General features: G+C 35.1%; 1 protein-coding gene across 1 annotated transcript; it reads left to right on the top strand.

Annotated features, from left to right (window-relative positions):
- Positions 1 to 716: 716 nt before the first annotated feature.
- On the top strand, positions 717 to 12,410 carry LOC120273753. Its single transcript, XM_039280456.1, is given in 16 exon segments — positions 717 to 1,158; positions 2,031 to 2,394; positions 4,403 to 4,707; positions 5,915 to 6,228; positions 6,331 to 6,415; positions 6,837 to 7,282; positions 8,803 to 9,024; positions 9,146 to 9,511; positions 9,749 to 9,819; positions 10,107 to 10,233; positions 10,348 to 10,428; positions 10,505 to 10,587; positions 10,679 to 10,937; positions 10,939 to 11,058; positions 11,645 to 11,776; positions 12,001 to 12,410. Coding segments are annotated over 16 exon segments (3,597 nt in total). The 3' UTR covers positions 12,181 to 12,410.
- Positions 12,411 to 17,329: the final 4,919 nt, after the last annotated feature.

Raw genomic sequence — 17,329 nt, 5'->3', positions numbered from 1 at the left:
CCCCATATCCACCCTACTTGCAAGGCAAAGTCATGCATTTTAACAGTGATGGGATGGTGGGGTACACCCAAATATTAAGTGTCAAAATTACTCAAATTTTTGATTGATTGATGTATGAACTTTGCCCCAAGTCTTCATGTTTTCATACCAATTGGTTCAATAAAAAGGGGTTGGATGATAATTAGTGCTACGCAAAATGAAATTCTTGCCCATCTGGGTCTCTTGGATTAAAGAATGTATTTCTTCCCCTTCTTTCTCTCTCATCATCAATGACCATCACTTTGCTTGGTTTCCTAGTTTTAGAGGTCTTAGGCAGGGGATCCCTTGTCCCCGCTTCTCTTCAACCTAGTTACTCAAAATTTCACAACCATCTTAAATCATGCTCTCTTACTTAACCTTGTTCCTAGTTTTGATCCTCTCATCATGCGTAATTTCAACCATTTAATGTTTGCCGATGATTTACTTTTAATCACAAACGCTTCTCGCAAAACGGCCAAAAATTGCCTTTTCTACCTGAAAATCTTCAAAGACCTCACTGGCCAAAGCCTAAACTTGAACAAATCCGCCTTTTTTGTTCCTTCTTGGTGCAATTCTCACCTAGCTAAATCAATTTCTAAAATCCTTAACATCAATCTGAGCATATTCCCTCTCCATTACCTTGGTGTTCCTATCTCCCCCAAAAACTTTCAGTTTCCCAGTGTCAGCCTATAGTGGACATGATTACTGCTATTGTTAACTCCTTGAATAATTTTACCCTTTCCTTTGTTGGCAGAACTGTTCTGATTAATAGTAGCATCCTTTCTGTTCACACCTATTTTCTTTCTGTCCTCTCCCTGCTTGACTCCATTATCAATGATATTCCCGGATTCGCTAGGAATTTCTTTTGGGGTGCTAGTGGTAAAAAACATGGTTTCCACTCAATTTGTTGGAATACTGTCACTCAAAATAAATCTGAGGGTGGTCTTGGAATCAAGAATTTGTTGTATGCTAAGCATGCTCTCATGACCAAAAATCTCTTTATGGTTCTCAATGGGGTTGATAAGCTGTGGGTCGATATTTTTAAATTCAAATACCCCAACTGGAATTTTGCCTCTCATTCCAACCATACTACTTCTTCTTGGCTTTGCAAATCTATTTCTAAGACTACTGATTTTCTCGGTTTTAACTTCAAAATTATCTCTTGCAACCCCCTTTCAACTAATATTTGGTCTGATCCTTGGTTGCATGATATTCAATTTGCTAAAAAGCCCACCTTTCTCAACATGGATTTTTCCTTGGATTATCTCTTTCTTGTGGATTTAATCTCTGGCATGGATTTTTCCAACCATACTATAATGTTATTGTGAATCTTTTGGGTCCGAATGTAGATCTCAATTGGTTATCCAAGGTCCACATCTCCTCTGACTTGGGTAATACTTGGATTTGGTGGCCTAAGACTTCTCGCACCTCTCTAGCCTCTGCTACCTACTCCTCTTTGAATGATAATTATGACTATCCTCACTAGATTAGTTGGAAGAAAATTTGGAAGCTTGATGTCGCCCAAGGGTGAGGACTTTTATCTGGAAACTTGCTCACTCTTGGCTCCCAACTTGTGATATCTTCTACAACTTAAATTTTGGTCCTCATACCAACTGCACATTTTGTAACTTGGTCCCTGAAACTGCCTCTCACATCTTCTAGAATTGTCCTTACTTTCTAAATTGCTAGAGTATCACCCTGAACTCCTTGTGTATGAGAAATTTCATTATCAACAACCTCTCTTCGAGCCTGGCTTGTTTCTCAATTTAACTACTCTTGTAATCCCCACTTTGGCAAAGTTGTCATTGCTTTTACTCATTGGTTGATCTGGAAAGCTCACTGTAATGCTAAGGAGTATTCTAAGAAACAGAGAAAAAACTTTAGGGAAGTCCCTTTGAACCATTTTAAGCCTATTGTTTCCATCTTCTCTGATGCATCTTGGATTAATAATTCTTGTTATGCCGGCTTAGGATACTTAATTACTCTTAATGATAATACTTTTTTGATATCAGGCACCGTTGTTGCCATTTTGGACTCCCAAATTCTTGCTGAAGTTACGGCCATGATCTTGGCTTTGGAGGAATGTATAAAGCATAAGTGGTGGCATTCCCACATTTTCACTGACTATATTGGTCTCATAAATCTTGTGAAGGATTTCCAAATACCAATGGCTTGGCACCTTGATTTGGAAGCCTGTCGGCCTTTTGCTCTCCTTCATCAACTCCAGAATCCTTGCCTTGAATACATCAACAGAGAAGATAACTTGGTTGCTGATGTCCTCTCCAAGCAAGCTCGCCTCAATCCGGATCTTTCTCTCTTTGCCAAAGGGATGCAACTGCCTTTCTGGCTTTATGATGCTTGCTCAACTATGAAATTGTTCTCTAGTCTCTTTTTTGTTCTCCTGTTTTTTTACTTTTTGAGCTTGACTCTCTTCATAGTCTTTGCTATTTATTAGTTCGTCCGAGTGGTTTAAAATTTATAATTCCTAAAATATTAATAAATAATTATTGAAAAAATTCATGACCCCTAACACTTAATAATCTTTTGCCGCCATTGATGAACATTTTTTAAATTTAATTTATTTAAATATAAATTTGACTTCTATTGTCACAACCGGTTAGCGATTGATGTATGTGCATTGCAATGGTGATGTCCTGTATGAAAATCACTTGTTGGAGACCATAATCTCACAGCAGAGACTTCGTCAAGGTTGTCCACTCTCTCCCTATTTTTTCATCCTCGCAATGGAGGGACTCTTAGCTCTTATTAATAAAGAAATGAGTACAGACAACTTACATATATGCAAAATAACACAAGGTGCACCTATATTAACTCTTTTTCTTCTTCTTTTTTTTTTGGCAAACGATTGCCTCCTTGTCTTGCGGGCTATTGACACCAATACAATAGTTATTAAGAGTGTGCTGGATCTTTATGACAAAGAATTTGGGCATATAGTCTATGATCACAAATCTTTAGCTTATTTCGGCAATAATACATCTTCATCAGCTCACCATGATTTTTGCGCTACTATTGGTATACATGCGACTTATGTTCATGGTAATTATTTCGAGTTGCCTATCTTCATTGGGCAACATAAGAAAGATATCTTTTCTTTTGTTAAAGATAAGGGTGAAATAAGTGCTTCTTATCAAGAGATGGAAATGTGATTTTACTAAAAACAGTTACACATGCTATCATGAATTATACAATGCAATTGTACTTGATCTCAGTTGATACATGTGCAGAATTGTAAAAAATGCTAAACTTATTCTTGTGGGGTTCTAATTTCTAAATGAGCTAATTGGAAAGGAGTGCATTAGTCCTCTTGGGAGAAATTATGTTATAGTAAGGACAACAAAGGTTTGCAATTTCATAGATTTTATGGGTTTAATTGACTAGCCCTTCTCTCAAAAAATGGGTGTTGGCTCTTTAATTATGTCCTTAAATGAATTGGCCTCCAGAGTTTTAAAGCTAAGTATTTCCCTAACAATTGCTTTATTAAAGTGTCAATCGGGCACAACCCAATCTTTGTGTGGTGAAGTATCCATGTTGCTCAGTTCTGGGTTAAATTAGGTGCAACTTGAATAGTAGGTATTGTAGATAGTATTAGAGTGTTTGATGATCCCTAATTGATGGATGTGATGTGAACTCATATGTGTCATGAATGGCAACTGAGGTAAATAAAGATCTGCGAGTTTCAATATTGATTCAGAGTGATATAGCAGACAGTGGGACCTTCCACTATTAATAGCTTTATTGAATGTTAATGATATAGTAAGGTCTTAGTAATACCTCTGTACATTTGGCAAATGGAGGATGTGTGGGTATGGAGGAATGATAGTAATGGGGTTTTTCAGTAGAGTGTATATAAGCTCTTGCACTTGGAACTAATAAATAGATTGGGCAATGGATCTTGGAGCCATTTTGGAATGTTAAAGCTCCATGATGAACCATTTAATCTAGCGGGCAAGCAAGAACTTCTTGCCAACGACATGTAACTTAACTTATAAGAGGTTGGAGATTAGTCGAGTATGTCTTGTGTGCAAAGGTGCTAGAAGAAACAATGGAGCATGTTTTATTGTGGTGCGTGTTTGCTCAACATGTCTGACAGCTATGTAGTTTTCGAGTTACTAGCCTTCTATCGAGGTTTCTTCAAGAAATAGCTTTCTAAAAAGCTTTCTTGTAGCTTACCCAAGGAAAAAGAGAGCTTGATGTTCACAATTTGGGCCAAAAGTAGGAATGAATTGGTGTGGTCAAGTTGCTCTTTGACTGCATCTCAAGCTGTAACTATGTGTAAGACAATGTAAACATTGTAGATGGTTGCTAATTCAAGTAAACTGAGATATAGATCTATTATACCACACTCTACCCCTTTTGTGAACAGATGGTTGAAACCTCCAGTAGGGATAGTCAAAGTCAACTATGATGCAACACTGCTTAACTTTCATGGTAGCATGAGGTTGGCATGGGTTGCTCAAAATCACGAAGGCCATGTAGAGGAAGCTTGCTCATTGTTGACTTTTGAGCTACTTGCACCATCTATCGCTGAAGGATTGTGTGTTAGAGAGGCTTTAGGTTGGATCAAAGGACATGTGATGGTTAATGTCCAAGTTGAAACATATTCATTATTAGTGGCTCATGCCATCAATGCAAATTGTAAAGATAATTCAGTGTTTGGCTCAATTATAGGTGATTGTGTAGACATGATTTGCCATGCTCCAGACTTAGTCGCCACTCATGTTTATAAACCTGCAAATAGAGTAACTCACTTTCTTGCTAGAGCCTCTATTTCTAAATCAGATTTATATGTTTGGGGCTATAGTCCTCCTCAATCTATTTCATTCTTGATCTTTTAAAATATTATATAAATAAAGTCTTCTTTTAAGTTTTAAAAAGTTTTTATATATTTTAATTTTTAAATATTTTGGGTTATTAACTATATTAATATATTTATAGTAATAATGTTATAGTTGTGTTTTTTTTTCGAATAAATGTGTGAGTTACAAATCCTAAACCAATGGGAGGATCATAATTCTCAAGTTTGAACTTAGAATTGTACTGTGGTTGTCTTTGAATAACATCATTGATTTAATTTGTATCTTTTATTTATTTTTTATTTTTTTTGACAAATAGGCAATAAGCGCCCCCCATCTAAGAGTTGTCAGGGACGTACACGTGGGAGCAGTGCTTACCGAACCGTGCACTCACCTTGCGTGAAGCGGGATTTGAACCCGGGTCTCCCTGAAACGAAAGCCCTACGTAAGGAATCCGGTGCCATTTATTTTTTTTATATCATTAAATACATTTTAATAGAAATAAATTTTAAAAATAAAAAGAAATTATTTTTAAAATAAACTAAAAAATTTTGGTTGGAGTTACTAATTTATTTTTATTAGTTTGTTTATGGGCAAATTCATTGTTGGGGATGAATTTTCATTTGAATAGACGAAAATGAGATTTAATTAATATTAGTTAAAATTAGTAATTTTTTTAAATAATAATTATTTTATATTAATTCTTCAAAATTTTTTTTTAGAAAGGCGACAAGCGCCGAAACCCCGGGACGAATACATGGGGGAGCAGCGCTCACTTCCGAATCGTGCCCTCACTTATGCGGGGATCGAACTCGGAGAGCCACGCTCGATATTTGAGCGACAATTCTTCGAAATTTTAATAAAATTTTAAAATTGAGGGTTGAAAAGTAATTTCGCAATTTTCAGGGTGGAAAACGTAAAGAAAATCTCTTTCCTTCCCACGCATCGCACATACCAAAACACCCCAAAACCTCACAAAGCCCTCTTTCTCGGTCTCTCTCTCTCTCTCGGCCGCCATTGGAGGTCTTCTCGATCGCCATGGCGGAGACGAAGGGCAGCGAGAAGAAGAGGAAATCATTAAGCTCTACGAAAGCTCCAGCCGTGGAAAGCAAGAAGAAGGCTCGAAAGTTCGAGCGGAAGGCTAAGCGTGAGGAGAAGAAGCAGCGCCGCGTCCACCGGCCTGGTCCCTCGCTTGTCATCCTCTTTTTCGAAAAAGATTGGAATTCAAAGCCCCAGAGACAATGCTGAATCCAATGATGATTTTGATGATGAGGAGGAGAGGGTTCGGGGGGATGTTTTCGAGTACGAGGAACAGGTTGCTGAGGAGGAGTCGAAGAAGAACCGGCGGTTTGATCCTGTGGATAACTATGAGTATGAGCTACCGGCTGATTTTGAGGTCGGGGTTTCTGGCGATGTTTTGTTGTTTTGATTTTGGGGTGATTAAGGGTTTGGTTCTGTTTGGGTTGTGAAATTGTTGACTCTGGGGTTTTGGTTGTAGGATGAGGACGTGCTGTCGGACGATGAGGAAAGGCATCTGAACATGCTTCATGGGATCACGGGAATGCCTCTGCAGGCTTTTGAAGGTGATTGCTTCTTTAGCTTTGATTTGGATGCGATTGCAAAGTTTGTTTTTGATGCAATTACAATGCGGTTTCGGTGGTATTGGAAGTGATCTGTTTGTCAAAATTTAATTTTTCTTAAATCAATTCAGGTGCTTTTGAGAAGAATTGCGGATTAGATCCCTTAAAAAAAGGGGTTTTTGCTTTAATTCCATTGCATTAGATTAACTAAGAATTGATTTTTTATTAATGAAAAGGGAAAAAGATTGAGACTATAATCAAATATGTCATTCCAAGATGTGAATATATGTTAGTTTCCCTCGTTAGAATTTATCGCATCCAGCCTAATTGGATTCTTAGAAAATTTGTTTTGTTGAACTATTCTTATACCAACATTTTAGGTTTTCTTTAGAATGGCTTTTGAGTTATTTATGGTTTATTACAGGCGGGGAGAAGAAGAAGGTGATCTTTTCGAGCGTGCAAGGGGATGTAAGTGATGGGAAAATCAGCATTCAGGATCTCTTGGACCCTCTTCATGGGAAACCTGGCTACAGCAATCTCAGAAAACGTATAGACCAGCTGGAGAAAAAGCCAATGGCTGTTCAACCTCCTCTTCCTACAGTGGAAAGGGAGAAGTTGGAGAGGAAAGTGGCCTATAAGCATTCAAGTAAGGATATCACAAAGTGGGAACCACTGGTTAAGAGGAACAGAGAGGCCCCAACTCTATATTTTGATAAAGATGTGAACTTGGGTTTCTCTACTGTGGGAGCAATTGCTTCTGTCTTTGAACCAAGGACAGAATTTGAAAAAAAGATGGCTTCACTCACACGTGATCCAGAGGTCATGGAAGCGCATTTGAAGGATGGCGCGAAGCTTTTGGAGCTTAACAAGGTTCGTAAAATTCTTCTCTATAAAGTCATTTCCTTGTTGGCAGTAGTTAGTAGTTACTCAATTCTTATAATTGATTATTATGAGGGGAAAAGGGTTATTGATGAATAGCTACCTAGATCAGGTGATCATCTGTCTGAAGACCGACGATACTACTTTACTTCTTTAAATGCTGATATTGGTCCTGAGGTTTTTCTGAGCTCAAATGGATACAAGATGGCAACTAAATTTTATTCAAATGAACAGAAAAGTGGTCTTCCAACATTTTATATTGAATTCCAACTCTCAATTTGCAATTGTTTTTTCTGTTAAGCTCCTTTTTCTTATCTTCTGATTCTCTGAAAATAATCATATTGAAAACTGACTTCTTTATTCTTGCTGCTTCTTTCGTGATTTTTGGAAACATGAATTGTTTTTTTCTATCATGATAAAAATATAAACAAAAACAGCAGAAAAGGTAAATAGAAATAAAAAAAAGGTAATTTGCATAATGTGTTTTCCTTCATTTCCTTATGATTCTCTTTTATTTCTTCATCCAATCCAACACACCAAATTGTTTCCCTCCTTTTTATTCCTCTATTTTGCTTGAACTGGAACAGCCTAATTGTTTCATTCTCCTAATCAACAAATACCTCTTGGCTTACTGACCTCTGGCATCCCAAGTACGAACTTATCAGAAAGTTAGGGATTTAGTGTTCTTCTGAACCGCTACTCCCAGTACTCGTTCGGGTGCAAGTTTTGCAAATATATGAGATCACTCGTATGGAACTGTGTCTCATTTTTCATTCATTGGGCATTTCACATTTTAGAGATGCTTCTCTAGGGCTTGTAACCTTCAAGCTGAAATAAGCTATTTAATATTCGTGTTAGTCAACTTTTACAATGGTTCAGACAGATTGGGGTATTGATTTATGATCTGCAGTTTTGGATGGATTTTTGGCTTGTCTTTTGATTTCTTCATGTTGTTCTGATTAAGCCTCTTGTAATTCTCTGGTTGCATTTCCCATGGCTCTATCTCTACTTCTGTTCCACTTTTTATTAGCTTGGAGTTTTTTGATTGCTTGATCTGTTCTTTCCCCTTGTTACTTTTGAGTTATCATCTACTTATAAAGATCTTTTGGTATTAATTTATGATCTGCAATTTTTAATAGACTTTTTTCTTGTCATTTAATTACTTCACGTTGTTTTGATTAAACCTCTTGTAATTCTCAGGTAGCATTTCCATAGCTCTCTCACGCTTCTTCTGCTCAACTTTTTATTAACTTGACATTTTTAGATTGCTTGGTGTTCTTTCCCATATTACTTCTGGTTATCATCTACTAATTTATTGATGGTCACTGCCAAGATCTTTTGGCAAGTTTCAGCTGATTTTTCTATATTCAATTATTCTGTTATCATAGTTTCAAGTGGGGTGCTGGGACACTCCCTTAAAGTTCAAGCTTCTCATATTAATTTTGTGTTAATGTGAGTAATATTCTGCATTATTGATGCATTCTCTTTTCTTTTTGTTGATTTTGATGCAGTTAACTGTAGAGGATGTGAAAGATCGTCAAGGTCGTCTTGCTAAAATGCGCAGTCTACTATTTCGCCATGAAATGAAATCTAAACATATTAAGAAGATAAAATCAAAGACATATCATCGTATATTGAAGAAAGAGAGATTAAAAGCTGGAGCATCCAATGTGGAAATGGACCCTGAAGCTGCCAAAGAAGAAGCTAGGAAGCAGGAATACAAGCGGGCTGAGGTTATTCACACTATTATCTTTTGTCCTTAATTGGGTGTCATGTCTGATTTTTTACTGATATCATTAATTTAGTTTATTTGTTCAACAATTTCTTATTTCCAGTTACTGATTTGATTTGCAGGAACGAATGACACTGAAACATAAAAACAGCTCTAAATGGGCAAAGCGCATCTTAAAGCGTGGACTGGACGTACAAGATGAGGGCACCCGAGCTGCTATATCAGAACAACTTAATCAGCATGCTCTTCTAACTAGAAAAATGAATTCAATGAAGGACTCTAGTAGCAGCGATGATGACAGCGATGATGATAACGATGATGATAACGATGAAACAGATAGTGAAGATGTTTCTAAACTCCTAAATAAGGCAAAAGAGAAAATTGTTAAAGTTCTTGAAGAGAAGGATGAGATTACAGAAACAGGAGTGATGGCATTGCCTTTCATGGTAAGATTTATCACTAATCTGATCTGGGATGGTTCGAATGATGTCATAATCTTGAATATTCCCATGTTATTTTTCTCTCTGTGATGTATGATCCTATATGATATGTATCATACTGGGCTGAATATTTTTTATTGGTTAATGTCACATGAGGAGTTCTATTCTATGTGTTAACTTGTTGATAATCAAATTGATGTTATTTCTTTATTTTGGCTGCATGTTGTGTCCTTTTTTAAGTCCTTCGTGGCTTTAGTCTCTGCAGTTGATTTTGCCATTTTTTAGGTCAATTTGTTTGGTGTTTTCAGTGAAGCTGCTGATAAACTATTACTTAACAATCTTGTTGTGCCGTTATGGTCTTTATAATTGATTCTTTTGTTTTCTACAGATTCATTTATTACAGTGTATTTCCAAAAACTTGTGCTTTATAGCAGCTATTGTTGTTATTGAAGAAAAAGACAGTTTATTCTGCATGTTTTTACAGGATTTTCTAATTCCTTATCACAAGTTTATCATCTTTATGGAGTTTTGTTTGGTAGCTTTCTCTGATCATGTTTGGCATACTTCTTAATGTACAGTATCAAACGTGGTTTTGAAAAGAGAAGGTGTTGAAGCAGCTGATGAAGCTGGTGTGCTCTTGAAGGTATGTTGTCGTTGGTGTGTTGGGGGTTGGTGGGGGTTTGGGGTGTGGGGGTTTTGTGGTGGTGTGTGTTGTGGTTGTTGGTTTGGGGTTGTGGGTGTGTTTTTTTTTGTCGTCGTCTGTATTTAAGGTAATGCCCACTGTTCTCTGTCACATGTTATTTTGTCAGTTTAGGTTTTGGAACTTCTATGATGTTCTTATTAGTTCTTTTTTTATTTTTTTTAATAAATAATGGCTATTGCAGACTTTTGATGATATTGTGAAAGATCCTGGTCCCAAGACGACATTTGAAGTTGCAATTTTTGCTTCTGATTCATGGAGAAAGGTGGTGGATCTATCTTTTACTTTAAGTTCATAATTTCCTTTGTCATATTAATTAATATGTATTGTTGTTTGAGCAGATGAAAACTGAAGGTGTGATAAAATTCAATAAGAAAAAACAAGCAACAGCGAAGCAAGCATTATTGCCTGATCCAACACCTAGGTATTACTCACTCATTTTCCTTGTGATCTTTTACCAGATTATTAGTTGTTTCAATGACTCCAATCTGATAGTTGGCTTATTTTTTCTTCAAGGAAGAGGTTATGTATCAGAACAGTAATTCAGATACTGATGAAGAGATGGTGGAAGGGGATTTTTCTTTTAATCCAGTGCCTGAATATGAACTTCCATCTCAAGCTGACCTTGTACATCGTGCTTTTGCTACCGATGATGTGGAAGCACAGTTTGAGAAGGACAAATTAGATGTACTCAATGAGGAGAATCCTGAACCTGAAAAGCCAGTTTTACTTCCTGGATGGGGACAGTGGACTAATGTCCAAAAGAAGCACGGAGCTTCCTTCATGGATGCTTGAAGAACATGAAATGGCTAAAAAGAAGAGGGAAGAAGCCCTAAAGAAGAGGAAGGATGCTAACCTCAGACATGTAATCATTTCAGAGACAACTGATAAAAAGGTTAGTGCATTCATTTTCTTTTTATGCCCTCCCACTTTTTTGGTATTCTTTAAATATCTTGTGCAAGAAATTCCTTAATTGTGTCTTTGCCCCTTTATTCGTTTCTTCTCTTTCACTCTAAAATCACCTCAATCTGTTTCACTTGAAAGTTACTGCCATGATTTTCACAGCGCTGCAAATTTCGGTCCCAATTTATATGATTTTGTTAATTGCTTGAGTTTATCTGTTGTTCAATTCCTTTTTAAGCAAAGTCATTGCCCTGATTATCCTCCGGTGTAGTAGCTTGAACTAAAAAAATCTTCGTCTTTATTTCTAATTTGACTTTGGAACTTTGTTCTTTAAATATTTTATTCTTCATGGATGTTTTCAAGCATGTATGGTATTTTGATGATTGTTTTTTCTTATTATGAACCACCAAATGGAGATTTCCTTTTGAATAAATGATGAGTAGCTGATTTCATCCAGTTACTAACAATGGTTGCTTAGTGAAAACAAGACTTAATAATGGAGATATTCCAACCTGACCATAATTATTTTTTAATTAATTTCATCAGCTTGTCTAATTAATCTGAAATCTCTGTCATAGGCGGAGAAACTTCTTGCGAAGAGCTTGCCATTCCCTTTCACATCCAAAGAAGTTTATGAACAGAGTATACGAATGCCCATTGGACCTGAATTTAATCCAGCAATATCAGTTCGCGCACTTAATCGGCCAGAGGTATGTATCATTCTTCTTCAATATTGCAAAGAGTTCCACCTTTTAGTTTTAGTCCCTGATTTTCTCCAAGATGATGAAACAATCATCTTACACAGAATGCCTATAAACATACTAAAATTTGGTTATCATCAACTCATGTTGCTGATTGTTTTGCGGTTCAAATTTTACTTTGTTCATGATTGTATCGACTATATTAATCCAATCCACGGTGCCTTGTTCTTTAGGTCATCAAGGAGGCAGGTGTAATTATCAAGCCAATCAAATTTGAGGAGGTGGATCCTCACGAAAATCCTGATGAACCGAAACGGATAATTCAAAATAAGAATGCATCATCATCATCGAAGAACAAGAGAAAGTCAAGTAAGGGTAAGAAGTCCAGTGGAAGTAAAGTCTCGAAAAATTAGAATCATCATGCTATGTTCCAAAATCCTTCTGTGGATTTTCTTGTAATCACTCTGAGAGCCAAAGAAATTTATTGAGAGTTCCTGCATATTTATATCAAAATGGTGAGTTGTATCAGCCTCTGCTGGTTTTCGGCGATGTTTCTTCCATCTTTCGCTGGGTTTATTGAGAGACTAATTTTGTATATTTAGGTGAGTTTTCATTGTTAAATGTAAAATTGTATTTTTTTTTTGTTTGTTTTTAAATATTTTTGGTTATGTTTGGTATGGAAATTTCTTCATATCAGTTCAGGTTCAGTAATGGATGGGCACTAAAATTTCAGTGTAATCTTTTTGCATAGATGCCCTTGGAAAAGCTCATAATTATGTATAGGAAATATTGTTTGTATGGAGTGCTGATCCATGGACACGGATTAAAGGTACTCACATAATTAATATAAATTAAATATCTAAATTTAATATCAAAATAATATAATTAAATAACTTTTACAAGCACTGTTATATATTTTGGATTTTAAAAATTTTTATAAACATTTATTTTATAAATAAATAAATATAATTAAAAAATTTCAATTATTAATACATAAAATAATATAAATAAGAATTTAAATATAATAAAAAATTTAATTTTGTTGGGAGCAGATTATGCATTTACTATTTTAAATTATGAAAAGTTTTCAATAATTTTGATGCTCTTGTGCAATCAATCACATGCTCATGGCGTCTTTTTCTTCCTGACAGCTGGCCTTCTCTTATATTAGATTTATCATTAACCTAACTTGATTGATTGATAAATTATGAGTAATTTTTTTAATTAGGTATCGAATTTTGGTTTTATTTTAGTTTGAGTATTAATTTTTAATTTATATTAAAATAAACACGAAATTTTAATTTTATCTCACCCTTGAGTAATTGAGGATTTTCAGTGAATTTTTAATAACACGAATACTGAAAAGCTTACGTAGATGCACTGGATCGTGTCATTGAGACACAGTGGCAAAGTTTTTGCCATGTTGGATGCACGCGTGAACATAACCTGTCATCACCTTTTCCTATCATCCTCCTTAACTGATACTGTAGCACTAATACCTCACCGATGCTTTAGATGAGCCATTGGCGTATGACGGAGTTGGATAACACCAGCTTTAATTTGATGTTCAGTGAAAGAATGGCAAGCTCTTTTGCCTTTTTGAATGACCCATTCCTCCTCTTTAGAGAAAGTCGCCGGATCACAATCTTCCCTCTCCCTATACTCTTTCTTTCACAAAATTAATTAACTAGGAGATCTATTCATCAAGACACAAAAAAAGAAACAAGAAATAACGGAAGATGTAAACCAAATACCTTTCCATGAATTAATGTATTGTTAATTAATTAATTTCTCTATATAAAAAAAAAATGAAGAAATCAATCAGCTTGAATTAATACTATCACAAAACAAAGAAACGAAAGAAATAACGGATTTTTAGAGCCCATTTGTTTACATTTGATTACCTGAGGTAGATTATCGACGGCACAATACAAAACTATAGTATCTTATTAGAATCAAAGTTTCATGTTAACATGGTCTGTGTTTAAGGGTTAGTGCCTAATAATTGGCGACTAAACGTATTTATATCAAAATAACTTTGTTATCCGAAAACCAAACAGAATATCAGAATTTTAGACAGAATTTCAGGCATGTCAAGATTTGTATAATAATTCATCGAGCGAACACATGTACATATGCATGATCCTATTTTTTATAGCAAAAATAATCCAGTTATATTCAAAATAATTAATGAATTGAATATTTCATAGATTAATAAATATAATCAAGATTTCAAAGGTTAACAAACAAAATCAAAATGTGAGATTTTATGTTTTAGGAAAAGAAAAACAATTCAAAAATTAAATAAATATTTAATATAAAAAAGTAATCAACAATTTAATATTATATAAGCAAATTTTAAAAAGAATTTAAATAAATACATAAATTCATAATTGACCGGAATTGTATATACATACATACATTTATATGTGATGTTAGTTACTTGATTAATGTCCAAAAATTCTAAATCTCAAATCAAACAAGTTTACTTAAAATACCCTATATTTGAGAGTAAATTTTAAAGATATCAGTAATCCCTAACACAAGCATTAGAATTTACTAAAAAAATTTAATTTTATCTATCACAAACACGAACCCAGAGATACAAGTCCAAAGCATACTTAGACTCAGGCATAAGCCTAAACATGATACCCTGACCTCAAAATTTGTATAATAATTCATCGAGCGAACACATGTACATATGCATGATCCTATTTTTTATAGCAAAAATATTCCAGTTATATTCAAAATAATTAATGAATTGAATATTTCATAGATTAATAAATATAATCAAGATTTCAAAGGTTAACAAACAAAATCAAAATGTGAGATTTTATGTTTTAGGAAAAGAAAAACAATTCAAAAATTAAATAAATATTTAATATCAAAAAAATAATCAACGATTTAATATTATATAAGCAAATTTTAAAAAGAATTTAAATAAATACATAAATTCATAATTGACTGTAATCGGAATTGTATATATATACATACATTTATATGTGATGTTAGTTACTTGATTAATGTCCAAAAACTCTAAATCTCAAATCAAACAAGTTTACTTAAAATACCATATATTTGAGAGTAAATTTTAAAGATATCAGTAATCCCTAACACAAGCATTAGAATTTACTAAAAAAAATTTAATTTTATCTATCACAAACACGAACCCAGAGATACAAGTCCAAAGCATACTTAGACTTAGAGGTGCAAGATGGGCCGGTGACCCAGGCACGCGCCAGACGCAGTGCGGCCCGAGCATGCTGACGTGCTCGGGCCAGCCCGGCCCGACTTGCAATCGTGCCGGGCGGCACGCTCCACCGTACAAAGGGGTCGGCCCAGCCAGAGCACGTGCCGTAGCCCGCTTTTAATATTAAATTATTTAAATTCTTTAAAAATATTGTAAAAAAATTGTAAAAAAATACTTTTAAAAATACTAAAAAAATATGGATTAAAAAAATCTAAATATCATAAAAATATAAGTTTCTTGATTGTAAAAAAATATACAACACATAAAGACTATAGAAAAAAATAATTAAAAAAATATGCAAAAAAATTTTTAATTTACATGAATACAAAAAGATAATTTTTTAAAATTTAACATAATATTAGAAAATAAAATTACATAGAAAAAATAGAGATAAACTAAAAATAAATTACAAATAGATATAGGAAAAATTGCGATTTATTTAAAAAGCTATGAGGACTGAAACTTAGAAAATTACTGAAACTTGAAACAATTTAGAAAATTCTGAAACTTGAAAAGCAATTTAGAAAATTCTGAAACGGCTTACGTTTTGATTAATCTATTTAACTCGTCAATACTGGGTTAAAGAAATTTCTGAATGTCGTTTCCGATATTTAAATTAGTTGGAAACAAATACAAAAAATAAAAAAACTGGCGGGCCATGCCGGGCACGGCCCTAGCAACGGTTAGTGGCAGGGCCGTGCTGGGCTGGCCCAGCGTGCTTAGGCCAGCCCAGCCCAGGCGAGGCCGCGGGCCGTGCCGGCCCGCAGGGCCCGCCAAAGTGTGGCCGGCAGTGCATGGCTGGCCCGTGCTGGTCGAGGCACGGCCCAACTCGTGCTGGGCCGTGCCGGGCTCAGGCCGGCACGGCTTGCACCTCTACTTAGACTCATGCATAAGCCTGAACATAATACCCTGACTTCAAAATTCTTATCGACACACAATTGGTGGGGTTTGATTGAACATATATTGGCATGTAGCATTTGTCCTCATAAATAATCACTGATGTTAACTTCTTAGTTTGCTGGTTATATAACACTCCTTCATGATCTTGTCATGCTAGATATATACAGGGCACATTTTCCACATATAATAGTATACTCATTATATATACTTGTATACGTACCTATACAACAAGCCTTTTGCATGTTATAATTCATGTGCTAACTATAGTTGATTAATTCTATGTTTGTCAAGTTGCAGTAGTAATAATTAAGTTGAGACACATGGAAAAAATAAAATTCTAGTTGGATGGATAGAACTGTGTGAACAGACACATGCAGCAGTGCATTCAACAAGATGCCTCATAATTCTTTAGTATTATTAAGTGGATCAATCAACAAGACATGTAATGCTGTCTGATGTTTGTGTAAGCATGACTGTCATTTGGTTGAGATAGGCAATTTTGCTGCAAATTAGATACTGTTGACATTGAACAATAATTAAAATTTTTATGCTATCAGACACTGTTTTTGCACCTTGTATATTGATATTTTTGTACAATAAACGGCTGCCATATATTGAATGTTGATATCATGTGCTGCTGCACATACGAGAAAAATAAAAAAAATAGATCCCCACCTAATTCTTTCTTAGTCCCCACATAATCCAAGGATTAGATCCTTTTCTCCTATCAATAGAGACAATGAGAAATACTCTCACTGCACCATTCATGAAAGTGGGAAGAATAATTAGAGAGATTGTATTGCTTCTATTAAAAGAGAGAATAACTTATTATTTTTCTTGTTAATGGAAAGCTTGTAACTCTTATTTTTTCACTAATATAATGTTTGTTTGAAGGAATTTGGAGTTACATGTAACTTGAGTTACTTGGCTTTTAGAAATCCAATGTTTGTTTCACAGGATTTTAAAAACCCATATAACTCAGATTACATCCAATAAGGGATTTTGTTTTACGCCCAAATTGGGCGTAAGTCGAAATCCCGGGAGTTGAAAATTCTCATGTGATGCATATATGTGTGTATAGATTCATATACATACATACATATATATTAATGTATATACATACACATACACATACACATGTACAGAAATACACACACATGCATATACATACACACACATACATATACTTATGCAAACATATACATACATATATATTTTATATAAACATACATAGGTAGGGGCGGAGCGAAAAGAAAGGGGAGGGGGGGCCGCCCCCGTATCGCCGGCGAGGTTTGTTGACCCCGCCTGCTTCTTCCTTCCCCTTCACCCTCACTCGCCCCCTTCCGCTCCTCCCCCTCCCTTCCGCCGTTCAGTTCAAAGTTTTTGTTTTTACTTTTTTTTAGATATATATA

The sequence above is a fragment of the Dioscorea cayenensis genome, chromosome 12 (genome assembly GCF_009730915.1).
Source record: "Dioscorea cayenensis subsp. rotundata cultivar TDr96_F1 chromosome 12, TDr96_F1_v2_PseudoChromosome.rev07_lg8_w22 25.fasta, whole genome shotgun sequence".
Lineage (NCBI taxonomy): Eukaryota > Viridiplantae > Streptophyta > Magnoliopsida > Dioscoreales > Dioscoreaceae > Dioscorea > Dioscorea cayenensis.
This window is presented reverse-complemented; position numbering and strand designations above follow the sequence as displayed.